This window comes from Palaemon carinicauda, chromosome 10 (genome assembly GCF_036898095.1).
Source record: "Palaemon carinicauda isolate YSFRI2023 chromosome 10, ASM3689809v2, whole genome shotgun sequence".
Taxonomy (NCBI): domain Eukaryota; kingdom Metazoa; phylum Arthropoda; class Malacostraca; order Decapoda; family Palaemonidae; genus Palaemon; species Palaemon carinicauda.
In genome coordinates, this window is record NC_090734.1 from 126,915,829 (window position 1) to 126,928,247 (window position 12,419).

At 38.2% G+C, this 12,419-nt stretch overlaps 1 protein-coding gene across 3 annotated transcripts in view; it reads left to right on the forward strand.

The window, feature by feature from the left end:
- The window catches only part of LOC137648730 (oxysterol-binding protein-related protein 11-like), a 65,335-nt gene that overhangs the window by 12,993 nt on the left and 39,923 nt on the right, over positions 1-12,419 (forward strand). For all 3 annotated transcript variants that reach the window (XM_068381789.1, XM_068381790.1, XM_068381791.1), the window contains exons 3-5: positions 977-1,186; positions 6,604-6,796; positions 7,456-7,609. In XM_068381789.1, the coding sequence (XP_068237890.1) occupies positions 977-1,186; positions 6,604-6,796; positions 7,456-7,609 (557 nt within the window). The remainder of the gene's footprint in view (positions 1-976; positions 1,187-6,603; positions 6,797-7,455; positions 7,610-12,419) is intronic.

Genomic DNA, 12,419 nt, shown 5'->3' on the forward strand with positions numbered 1-12,419 from the left:
CTGTAATACTAATCAGAGGAGGCAGATAGATATTAATTTGTGAGGAGAAGGGGAGCAATCACTTTGAGTGGTCCTCCAGTTTCTGTAAACTTCAAGCTTCTGGAGCATTTTATGTTTATATAAAATAGTAGTCAATCTTTTAATGACTTGGTACTGTAAATATAAATAGTCTGCTCTTCTCATCCACAAATTTACCATCCACTGGTCCACCTTATATGCAACCAACCAAATATGTTTACATTATTATATATTTTCTAGACTAATAATTTGTTTTATACATCATTAGTTAAAGTGATAACTATTTAATAGTCTAGCATATCATAAATAATTATGATCTTACATATAGCATAGGTTAAGTATGTGGCTATCAATTTTTGCTTGTGCTGACATTTTTTATATACAGTAAAATTGCATTCACTTGCTAAATGGATTTTACTTGTGTTTGGAATTAATAATTTAATACCTGAGTGAGTTTGTATTATTAACACATCATGAAGATATCCAAAGCTATAATTGTTGATATGATGTCTACATAAACTAGCCTGAATTTGGCTAATCTTACAGGACTTTCTTCCCAATTGTGGTAGATTAACAAGGGTCTGCTGTATTTTTTTACAGTACATTTATTATTGCTGTTTATATACCCAAAGCATAAAAAAATGGTTACTATCTGTAACATTTAAGGTAGCATATTATCTACTGATTTCTCTAGCTGGGGGTTAGAGTTTAGAACATAAACCATGTGGGTAAGAAGGGCCAACTAACCTTTTGTAAATTTCAAGGACCAGAGCCAAATTCTCAAGTGATAGAGCTGCTATTAATGTCAAGTCTTTTGGTTTGATCATAACAGTGTTATAGGATCACAAGATTATTTTATTTTGTATCCTGTTTTAAAGGTGTACTGACTTGTATTAATTTTAACTTTAATGCCATGTTTTCTTTCTTTGAATGAAACTAATAACTAGCTTATTTACAGAGTGAGAGTGATAAACATGAAAGACCTCGAGGAAGCATTCAGTTAGCAGGTGCTGTTATATCCCCAAGTGATGAAGATTCTTATACATTCACCGTCTCACCTGCTGCGGGTGAATCTTATAAATTACGGGCAACCGACACTAGGGATCGACAGATGTGGCTTAACCGGTTACGAGTTGTGGCAGAAATGCACACAAGAGCAATTGCTCATGTGAGTAGCAGCAAGTTGTTCTTTGTTTTTATAATTTATACTATACTTTGCCTTAATTTAAGCTTCATGTTGTGTCAAAAGATTTTGTTCTTATGTGTTTTATAAACCTTTCATCCGTTAAAATACTGATATGTCTTCAGTGTCGCTGAAAAAGACTTTGAATCATTAATAGGGTATTTAATTGGTTAATGACATGTGTCATGAGGGGGATGCCCCACCCAGCCCACCTGTCACAGAATAATCCTTAGTTCATATACAAATATAAACCCGCATCCTTTAATAGAAGTATGATTTCAGTGAAACTGGAACTCAGCGAGCAATGTGGAAGCACACCGAGTAGCCACTTTGACTTCAGCCACCGAGCAGTATGGACATACTTTCGGTGCTAATAAAGCGACATTGTCTTCTCTAATTAACTCTTTAATTTTTTCATGGTGAATGTGTTTGTCTGGCCATGGAGAATCCATTGTGTAAGCATGTGGACCTTCTCAGGTATCTCTATCTGTGAGTGCAGCAGGACTGAGGTGATCCCCATTCGTTTTGCCTTTTCTTCATGGGCCACGATTGCATGCAGTCATCCCCATGTGACGAGTGTAGGGAGTGGCCACTTTCGCCTCATTCAGAGCACTGTACAGCAGGAGGAGGAACAAGAAGTCTAAAGAGGATTCTTGCCTTCAGGTTCTTCTTTGAAATTGAAGAAGTCCTCTTACTCTTACTTCTTGTCCTCCAGTACTCGAGCGTCTGTTCCTTCCCTGTCTTCCTCAATCGAGAACCTAAAGAAGGATAGCGACTCTAACCTGCTATCAGGGTAAGTTTCGGGTAAGGCAGACTTATCTTCTTCCCTCATAGAAGGAGGTATTTCTGGCCCTTCTCATCGTAGTGAGGTTGTCATGGTAATTTCCAAAGACGACTTTTCAAAGGACCTGGCTTTAAGGAAATTATGGCCTGAGGACTGGAGGACATTCCATCAACTAAGAAGCCATTGCAAGCTGGAACTCAAGGCTTCTGTTGCTGTGCTTTCTTCCTCTGCTGCTTTAGCAGAAGCAGTTCCTGGTGTGACCACCTCTGTCTAGGCCCAGCCTACTGAAGGTGTAGTTAATCATCGATCCTCGCTCTCTGTAGCCTCGTCGCCTTCAGCATGGAAATTCTTGACTAAGACTTCTGAGAAGGAGAGGAAATGACCTCGCCCTCTCTCTCCTCCCAGCCAGATTCCTTCAACCTCATCCTCTGCCGTCGAATCTCCTGTGGCCTCTCGTCTCCAGAAAGTGAAGATGAGAGAATGTCCTATATGTGCCCAGCCTTCTCCTGCTTCCCCTTCATGTAAGCATAATGGGTGTCGCTGTGTATTCTAGGAGATAGTCTTCTCTGCTCCAGCTTGAGACATACTGTACATCATGCTTTCCCTTCATCAGTAGATCTCTACGGGTAGGGAGATCGTCATAAACTCGCACACTTTTTAGGTAGGCCATGCTCTCTAGGTTCTAGGTCTTACCAGACAGCATCTACTAAGTTACATGCTCATTCCCAATGTCAGGCCATCTCACACTAGGGCTTCTGTTAAATGGTCTTCGCATGATCGTCCCCCATGTTCATCAGTGAGAACCTCCTGTAATCACTTGGCATGAGACAGGACTCAGAGCCATAGGAGATTTAAAGAATTGACTCCTTAGTCTTGTACCTGTAGGTACTCTCGAGTGACAGGGAGATGAAAACCAAACGGCATTCTATCGTTCAGTAAAAGACGCATGTCTCCTCAATACCTATCCTCGGCAAAGAATAGAGACTTATCCTTTCAGTTGGAAAAGACAAGTAGTAGGTCTCCTTGAGCCTACCATAGGGACTCCTCAACCTCTTCAGACAGCCAACCCAAGTACAATTCGTTCACAAGTCTTCTTGGCCTTATCCTGTGAGCTCTTCAATGGTACATGGCTTCCCTCTGTCACTCAAGACTCATGGGAGAACAAGTGCCACCTCTAGGGCTAAGGAGGAAGTAAACCCTTTATCATCTGCTTCAGCTTACTCAGGATAGCGTCCAGGTTTGGTCCTAGGGCCTGAGGAGAATTTCGAAACCATGAGACCACCCTTCAGAACGAATCACGTCCTGTCTCCTCCTGAGGAAGGAATAGTCCAAGGACACAATAGACCCATCATTTTCTGATTCAGAAACTGCCCCGACGGAGACAGAAAGTCCAGAAACCAAATCAATCTTTATTTAAGTCTCATCTCTTAACATGCTGTAGTGATTGCTGTTTGCACTTGTATCAGGTGATCAGTCCTTTTTGGACCAAAAACCAAATCCTAAAATGCAGCATATGCATGTTATTGAGCCGCAAATATTGCTTTAAAAGAACAGAAACAAAATTGTTGTAAATGTCACTCATTTATGTTTTTGCTCAATTACACTACAGTACTGCATGACTACAACTTTTGTGGAGTTCACATAATAACATAGGAATCACAATAAAATGATACAGCCTAGCTTATGCCAGCCTTTCTGTATTTGGATCGCAGATACAGAAGTCTGTTTTACCAGGAACTAAAATGTATGTGATTGCTTAAAATGCAAATGGAATTGTTTGTTTTTCTGTTTTGTGTGTATATCATTTAAGGAAATAATGACAATTTCATTACTTTATACCTGTTTCCGTTTGATAGTAAAAAACCTGTAATTACAAAATATTTTGTATTTACAATATACTTGCAATATTCTATAGCATTAAGAATGATCATTAGTAGTCATGTAGGAGGTCTCATGCAAGATGCTCTTTTGGAATTATAGCACTTTCTCCTCTTCTTTTGGAGTGAGTGACTTACCTCACTCACTGTGTTACCTTTGGGTTTGGTCAGGTGAATCTAGGCCAAGTGAAGTGGAGCATTATTCCTAACCTTATCATTCCTGTTCTGACATAGAGGAATGGCCAGATCTTTAGGAAGCAGCTCTCAGTACCTTCAGATTTAATCAAACGGTTGAGAGCCTGGTACGATAGTTTTCTCCATGGATTTGATACAGGTGAACAGTCTTTATTGGGACCCAGGCAAAGGTGAGATGTTATGAACACCTTCCCTGTTCCTCGCATGAATAGGAGCATCCTTGCCCTTAAGAGGGACTCCCCTCCATCAAGAGGGAGTAACGGAGCCCACCCAGCGACCGATTCATTTTGGGTCCGTCAAACGGAATGGGGGCCTGGTGTTACAGTACAGCTACATCTGTGGCATTTGTTACAGGCAAGTGGTCCCTCACATACTAAACCTCAGCATCTTAGGGCAGGTAAAGATAGGGTTGGCCTATACACTGCCCATAAAGCCCCCCTCATTCGCGAGAGTGTGATGGACCTACCTGGCGACCAATTCCCCTGGACTCGGATAGCCGGACTGTGATACGGGTATGGCAGATACTTCTGACTTACTACTAGCAGGTAAATGTCTCTCCAGGGATCTAGTACCCTCATCGTCTGTGTAGAGTGGAATGTGTTTGTCAACATTCCTGGTCCCTTCCATGAGACTCTGTGGGATGGCCTCAAGTCAAATGGTGCCCTGTTCTGCTAACCTCAGGTCCCCAGAGAGAGACACTATGATGGGGGTCATAGAGAACATGTCTCTCCAGCCAGAGCTTTTGTCTGCAGATCACAGACTTTCTTGCCTGCCGCTGCTGAAGACACACCTCGGTAGAGTTTGTTTTCCTTGTCCTTGGGGAAGCAATATCAGGGTGCCAGATAACTGATAATCAATCAGTCAAACCATTCTCAAGGAGGACTTCAAGCAGTCTTGCCTTATGTTCTGGGATGGGATATGGTTGTTATCATCAGGGCATTGTCACACGTGCCTCCTGCTTACCAGAGGATGTCATCTTAGGGTCATTGTCGTAAGATTGTGACTCCTCTGCTTAGACAGGAGAATTGGAGAAAAGGCTCCTCAGTATTGTGTGGATCCCTCCTCTTTGGGGATCAGTCCATGCTTGAAGGGAGCTTCAAGCAGTCTTGTGTAGCCTGGGACTTATGTCCCATTGTGGGACTGTCCTCATCCTCAGGGCACTGGCCCATGTACCTACTGCTAAACTGAGTAGGGCATCATAGGGATCTTTCCTTCAAGACTGTCTCACTTCTCTGGATTGGCAGAAGTGTTTCAGACTCTTCATAATGCCAAATCTTGAGGGATGGTGGTTCTGTTGCCTTTGTTGTCTTACAAATTGTGTGGTTAAGACCCTATGTCAGTTGGTCTTGAGCACTAGTCTGGGACCATTGCTATCCAAGTGTCATGTCAGGGCACAGTAGTACTACTTGAAAGGGACTCAACACCTTGCATTTGAGTTTTGCAGCCTTTTCATAAGTCCCAGCAGGAACAAGGAGAAATTATCCAGACACTGCTCCTTCTGGCTTGGTGAGGCTGTTGCTTGCAGATGCGACTTTGACCAAGTAAGAACTCAGAGGCCTAGCTCTGTCAATAGCCTTTTGGTTTACCTGTTGCTTTATATGGAGTTGAAGGTGGGTCTTAAGGTGTCAGACCACCTTTACCTCTCTGTACCTTAGGGATGTTGCCCACTGACCTTCAGACCTTCTTCCTTGGATCCTGATTGGCCTACTTAGTAGGTGTGTAGCACTTTCACTTTTTTCATGGTACATAGTACAGTATGCATCCTGTCTTAAGGTAATGCTTTTCGCATATGTCTCGAAGAGAAATAGAAGGATCTTGAGGTGATGCAGTTGCTGCAACCTTTACTTGCTGGTGAATTACATTAAAGAGTGCCTTTTATGCATATTGTATCTGCCAAACATTTCTCATGATGTTTCTGTCTTACTACTAGCTACCTTTTAAGCCAGTACTGACCGATCCCATAACAGCTTCTACATCCCTATGACTAGCTGTTAGGAGGTTGTTGGAGTCACCTTCCTTGCTCCTGTACGGGATCAGGAAGGATAACATGTCAAGGAAAGGAAAGAACCTTTCAGTTTGAATCTAGGGGACTTCCTCTCACCAATGAGGGGTCATCCTATTTTAAAGGACGAAAGGTTTGTATACACAAAGAAACAAATAACAAATTTTAAAAGTAATTTGAATTTTCCCAGCTACATAAAGCTAAGTCATTTGCATTAAATTTCCCACTCCAATCACCTCTCTCATTCCTAGGCCTAAGGACAAAGGTGACTATTCTTTGACAGACAGGTGGGCGGGGCTTCCTTCTCGTGCCACCTGTTGTTAGCCAATTACCTTATTAACGATTCAATGGCTGTTCCAACGATGCTGAAAATATATCCCTATTTTAAAGAACCCAGAAAAATGCAAATTACTTTTACATTTTTTTGTATTAAATGCTTAGAGAAATTGTTATTAGTGTAAGGATTATGATAACTTGTATTTGTTTGGATTTTGTAAGTTGAAAATGTCTCATGGTCACCAAAATAATTTTCATTTACTTCTAGAACCACCCACCTCTTGCTCCAAGAGAGCATCGCACTCAAGGAGGATCTGGGGGAAGTTCACAACAGATAAGCTCTGCTCCTCCCATGGGACTGGCTGTGCTTGATGCCTTTACGCAAGTTGCGGAAGTATTAGAAGAGTCTCATCGGCAGCATTCAGTCCTAGCTAATGCCATAGAAGACATGCCATCATTTGGTATTGCCTAAGCTCTCAATATTTTATTTGTTTGTTTGACATTGCTGTATGTTATAATTTCTATTTATACTAATGTTCTTATTCTCAAATGATTATTTGCTGTATTTATTGTATCCAAATAAGGAAACTTATCTGAGGCACTCATGCCTCGCATACAAAAATTTGCATTGTTTTCATTTTCTAGGTGGGAAGTAGTGTACAATATTTTGTACTGTGATAAAATGTAAATTAATTTTGATAAAACTCCATTCTTTGTGTGTATCACTTAACTTTAGGCCCATGAAGGTACACAGAAACTATATTGTTTTAACATATCATGTAACTATACACTTTATAAATGCATGTAGAATCCTTATTTTCATAGCATAGGATCCATTTCAAAGAAATTATATGTTAAAGTGCTACATCTTTGCAACTGTTATTTCATTTATTCTTTCAATTTACAGTAATTGAAAAAGTTTTAATTTATAACATAATTGTATCAAGGACTTTTAATTGCTTCACAGCATGGACTCAAAAGTTCTACATTGTGTATATAATGAATTTATCACATCAATATTAATTGATTCTTTGGTAGGGCATACACCTCACATAGATAGATAAGAAATGAAAGTTTATGTACTTTAGAGTTATTATAATTTCCTGATCTTTATTTTTAGGTACTGGCATGAGATGTACCGACTCAAATTTGCTGTTACTAAAAGCTACTAGCCAGGCCACACTTATTTGTTTGGAGCAGTGCTTAAGCATTCTCAAAACTCAGCATATGTCCGCACCATGTCATCAGCCTTCACCTCCAGTAACCACTGCTAAGTATGTTTTGTTGTCCTTTTTGGTGGTGTGTTCTTTGTTTGTTAGACTGATAGGTAGTTGTATCAGACAACAAAGCCAGAAATATTTGTTGTTAGTTTGTTAGTTTTTGATAGGTGAGCAGGGAAGTGCCAGGTAGTCAAGTAGAGGAAGTTTTGGGAATGTGACGAGAATTGAATATCATAAACTGCACTTCAAGAAATTTTTCTTTAGTTCAGTGTAAATATATTGTTGAGACTGTTAAGGTAGATTTCTTCTGAAACTTTAGATACCAGTAAAATGTCATTGGTTTAGTTATACAGTGCAGTACTGTGTTTTAATAATGTTTTGGTTAATAGATTGCATGTAGATATAGTAATGTTAAAGAACAGCTGAATTTTTGCAATTTGCAGAAATAACTTTGATATTACCAAGGGCATAATGTGCTTATAGGTTGTAACATATATTTGATCATTTTAATTATCTATCCAAATAAAGGCCCAAAAGTTCTATGGTCAGGTGTCATATGAACTCCACTGAACATTTTTGATAAAGCCAGTATTTTTGTAAAAATTCAAATTACAAATCATTCATTTTAGTGGGACAACACATTAAAGAGCTTGCATAGCTACAATTTTGCCACTTGATTTAGCTTACTGTAGTGGCAAAAGGCCAAATATTACATGAGTTTTTTTAGTGCCCGTTGAGTCTGTAAATGTTTTGAGATTCTTTTGTTTACCATCATTGTGAAACTTTCCTTATTGAAGGATTTTAGGTTAGAGTATGGTGGATATTAATCATCTAGTACCATAGATAATATGAAATCCAAAAAATATCTTCACGAGTTTCTGACTTTCTCACTAATTGCATGATATTTATTAAAGGCAGATGTGCTTCAATGCAACACAGAAGGTATATATATATGCACTGTTATACCACTAGACTTGTTTGATATTTTTGATATGCTGAAAATAGCTATTGTGAAATTTATTTTGAGGTTTTTATAAATTATCTAGTTTGCTTTCCGTGTGATTTTAATGATTTTATACAATTTGCAAAGATTCATTTTTTTTGACAGTTTTTACACAGCAGATCTTGGATCAGAAGAATTTAATATTATTTTAAAGAACTTGCTGAAAGCTCATGACCAAATTGAAAAAAATCACTTTAATTGGATTCACAGTTCAGGAAATATTCATCTTACTGTGATACCACTGAATTCATAACTTGTTGAAAATATTTTGTATTTAAAGCAGGTCACAATAGGGATGTGATCAGCAAATACCCCATTTTAAAGAAAGATATTACTTAATACATTCTGGACTTAAGACAATTAATGCTACTACCTAAATCCAGTGTTCCCCATTTCTGTGCATTACAATAACATACCTACAATAGGCACATCCAAAAAGGATTAATTGGTTAATCTCAATCCATTTGTTCCTACACAATACCAACCTTTCATCCTTTAAATATTAGTATGTCTTTAGTGAACCTAGAACTGTTGTTGAATCGTTAACAAGGTAGGTGTGGTAGTTAGTGGGAGATAGGTGGGGGAGTCATCTGTCTGCCTACCTTCATCAATTGATTTTGGTTTCAGCTGAAACGAGAGCAGACATATTCGTTACTCTTCTCCCTGAATGTTAAATCTTTTCTTACGTTGCTTTGGGATAGTATTTGCTTGTTTTGTGTTTGTGAAGGCTTTTGCTTAGTGGCAGGAGTGCCTTAGTGTTGTGAACACTTTCACTTAGCAGCAGGAGCACACGGAAGGTAAGCATGTAGTAAAATTAATATTGTTTCTAGGAAGATACAAACCCTTTTTCCTACCTGTTATATACAGTGCCTTTGCAAAGGGCACATCTGTAAACAGTTCTCTTCCTGAAGAGATTGTTAATGCTTCCGATCAGGGAGATGAGAACTTCTCTAGGAGAACCATAAGTCTCTTGATATTTTCTTTTCTTCAAGAGTGAATTTCCTGAAAGTTCGCTCATTCATTTGTACCCGATAGTGACCATCTTTGTCTGTTGGCCATACCTGATGTACCTCTGAGTGTGAGCCCGGTAGAGTACTAGTGTCTGTGTTTCCATGGGCTACAGGAGTTAGCTCTCACTTTTCCTCCTCTACCAACCCTCTCTCCTTCCCTTTCTCTTCCATCTGGTACCTTTGGGGTAGGTTCGTTATTTGTGAGCCTGTGCATAGTCCGGTAGGGATATCAATCATGTTCTTCATGGAACTGACATGGAGCTCATGCATCTCTGGCACTTTTGTGGTCTGTTTGTGATTGAGAACCTAGTGGGTGCTAAGGATGATATCTATTGTTACTTTTCAATTCACTTAGGAGTTTTCTCCCTGCAGTAGAATGTGGGGCAACTGCGACAGATTGCTGTTTGCAATGGCTGCAGTTGAATGGTCCTTCATAGACCAAACACTAACTCCTTAGGCAATGCAAGATAAGGATCCACATTCCTTCCCATGTGAAGGGAGGGGCACTCCTGATATGACGTCTTATAGAAGGCATGTGAAAGGTGCATCACAATCACAGACATCAAAGGATGATGTGCCCATGGTTGTGTCTCCAGAGGTCCCAGTTCCTGTTGAGGAAGCCCTTGTAGCTTCTTACTCCTTGGAAGCATTGATGTTGGGTGCTCAGACTCAACTCATAAGAAGGCTGGCAAGGGGAAGAAGCATGCTCCTCCTCTTCCTCTTCCTCTTCTGGTGTTTTTCTTCTCAGAAGAAGAGAAGTCAGGAAGACTTATCACAAGAAGTCTCAAAATTAAATTTGCTCTCAAAAATCATACCGAAAATTTTAAAAGAATCATAGAGTTAAAGAAACAATTATTTTTGCCTAGGAACAAATTTTTCAAGTAATTTGTAGTTTTCCTAGCTATAAGCTATACTTCCCTCCTTAACCACAGCTAGGCCAAAGGACAGAAGAAGCTATTCTGTGACAAACGGGCGGTAGATTGACTCCCTCATTTACCTCCCGCTAACCACCACACCTATCTTGTTAACGATTCAATGGCCATTCCAGATCTGCTGAAGACATTCTTATTTAAAGGACTGAGGTTTCTATAGTTAGGAAAAATACAGATTATTTAAAGTAATTTTGGATCTTTTAGTTTTCACATCACCTAGATATTGTAGATACTGTATATACAAAACTTATATTAGGGTTTTTAGGCAAATGAGGACCCTGAACACTAGCATGTAACATGTTATTTTCTATATAAATGAACTTTTGATTTTTGTCACATGTCATTAGTTACATTAAACTTATATATAAGACCTGTGTACAAATAGGTAATGTTTTTAAATAATATAACATTTTAAAATATTAGAATAAAAGATTCATGATAGGTTAGCTATTTATGTTTCAGTTCTGTCATATAATTTAGTTCTAATCTTTAGTAAATTTCTAAAGGATAATAGCCATTGTATTAGTAGTAGGTCATGCTATAATACTATAGTAGTGTGTTTTTTAGAGTATTCAATACAGAATTGTGTTTTCAAGAAATTTTAAATATCTGAAAAAAAAAAAAATTGTGTGGGAAGAAATTGCATCTTTAACTTCAGTGTACATGATAATATTTTGTAATACCCAATTTCAAAATTTTTATCATTATCAATTTATTCAAAAGTTTTAGTAGTTTTTCATCTTGACATCCTTTTCCTTTATAACCTCATCAATCATATATACATTTAAATCAGTTTTTGATGATCCTTAGAGTTTTAGTCTTTAGATCATAATAGAAGAGTTTAGTAGTTTTGGTGACGTAGTATTACAAGAACCCTCAAATATGTATCCACCAACAACCTCATATTCCCTGTGTGACAAGCTGGCATCACATCATTGAATACTGTATTCCTGAGTGTTTTTGTCCAAGATTTATTAGATTTTTCTTTTTAATTTAAGTTCCGGGAAATGCCAATTTATTCCAGTTTTATGTTTTCCATTTTTTGGTTAAGTGTGAAATACTATGAAATAAGATATCGCTGAATGTAGTGCACAGTATGCATTTTATCCAGTATGTTAGTAACTACAATAAAGTATATCTTTCCTTGAAATAAAATGCTACAACAGCCATTAGAGCATACAATATCTGTATGTAAACTTCTTGATATTATGCTACTTGGTGAACTGGCATAATTTCATGGAAATACTGTCTTCTTGAGTGTTGCCACATACGCGCCATACTTGGACTCATGGAATTGTTGATCTTACATCCCCTATGTCAGGTGGTTACAAGAGTCATTCACTCCATGGTCATGCACATGACAGGGAAATTTACTTTTCCAGGTAGGGAGGAATATACTAGTCCTTTTATGGAAAATACCTCCATATGAATAATGAGGATTTGTATCATTGTAACAAATCGCAAATCTGGAAGGTGATCTTTACCCAAGTTATTTATAATCAATTTATACTCAAATCAACCCCACTTTCTTGTATGTATGTTAAAAGTAGAACTGATAGGTGAGAACTCAAATGGGGGGAGTATCCCTTTCCCCTTTCATCATTTAACAAATATTGAACTTATTGCCAAGCTTTTACAGCCATTCCAGATTTTGCTGAAATCTTATCCATGTACAGTAGATAACTAGGGATTGTATTCTAGGAAAAATTCAATTCACTGAGGTTTGTAATGTTTGTTACTAAGTAAAGGATAAATTGCCAGTCTTGTTACGGTTTCCAATTTTGTGTTCTCGTTAGTATTTGGATATCTTAAAGTCTGTATATGTTTTATTGAATCAATTATGTTTGGTCATTATCTTTAATTGTTGAAATTCCTTTTTTTTAGTACTTATCTAGCATTACCATTCAGTTTTGTTAGCA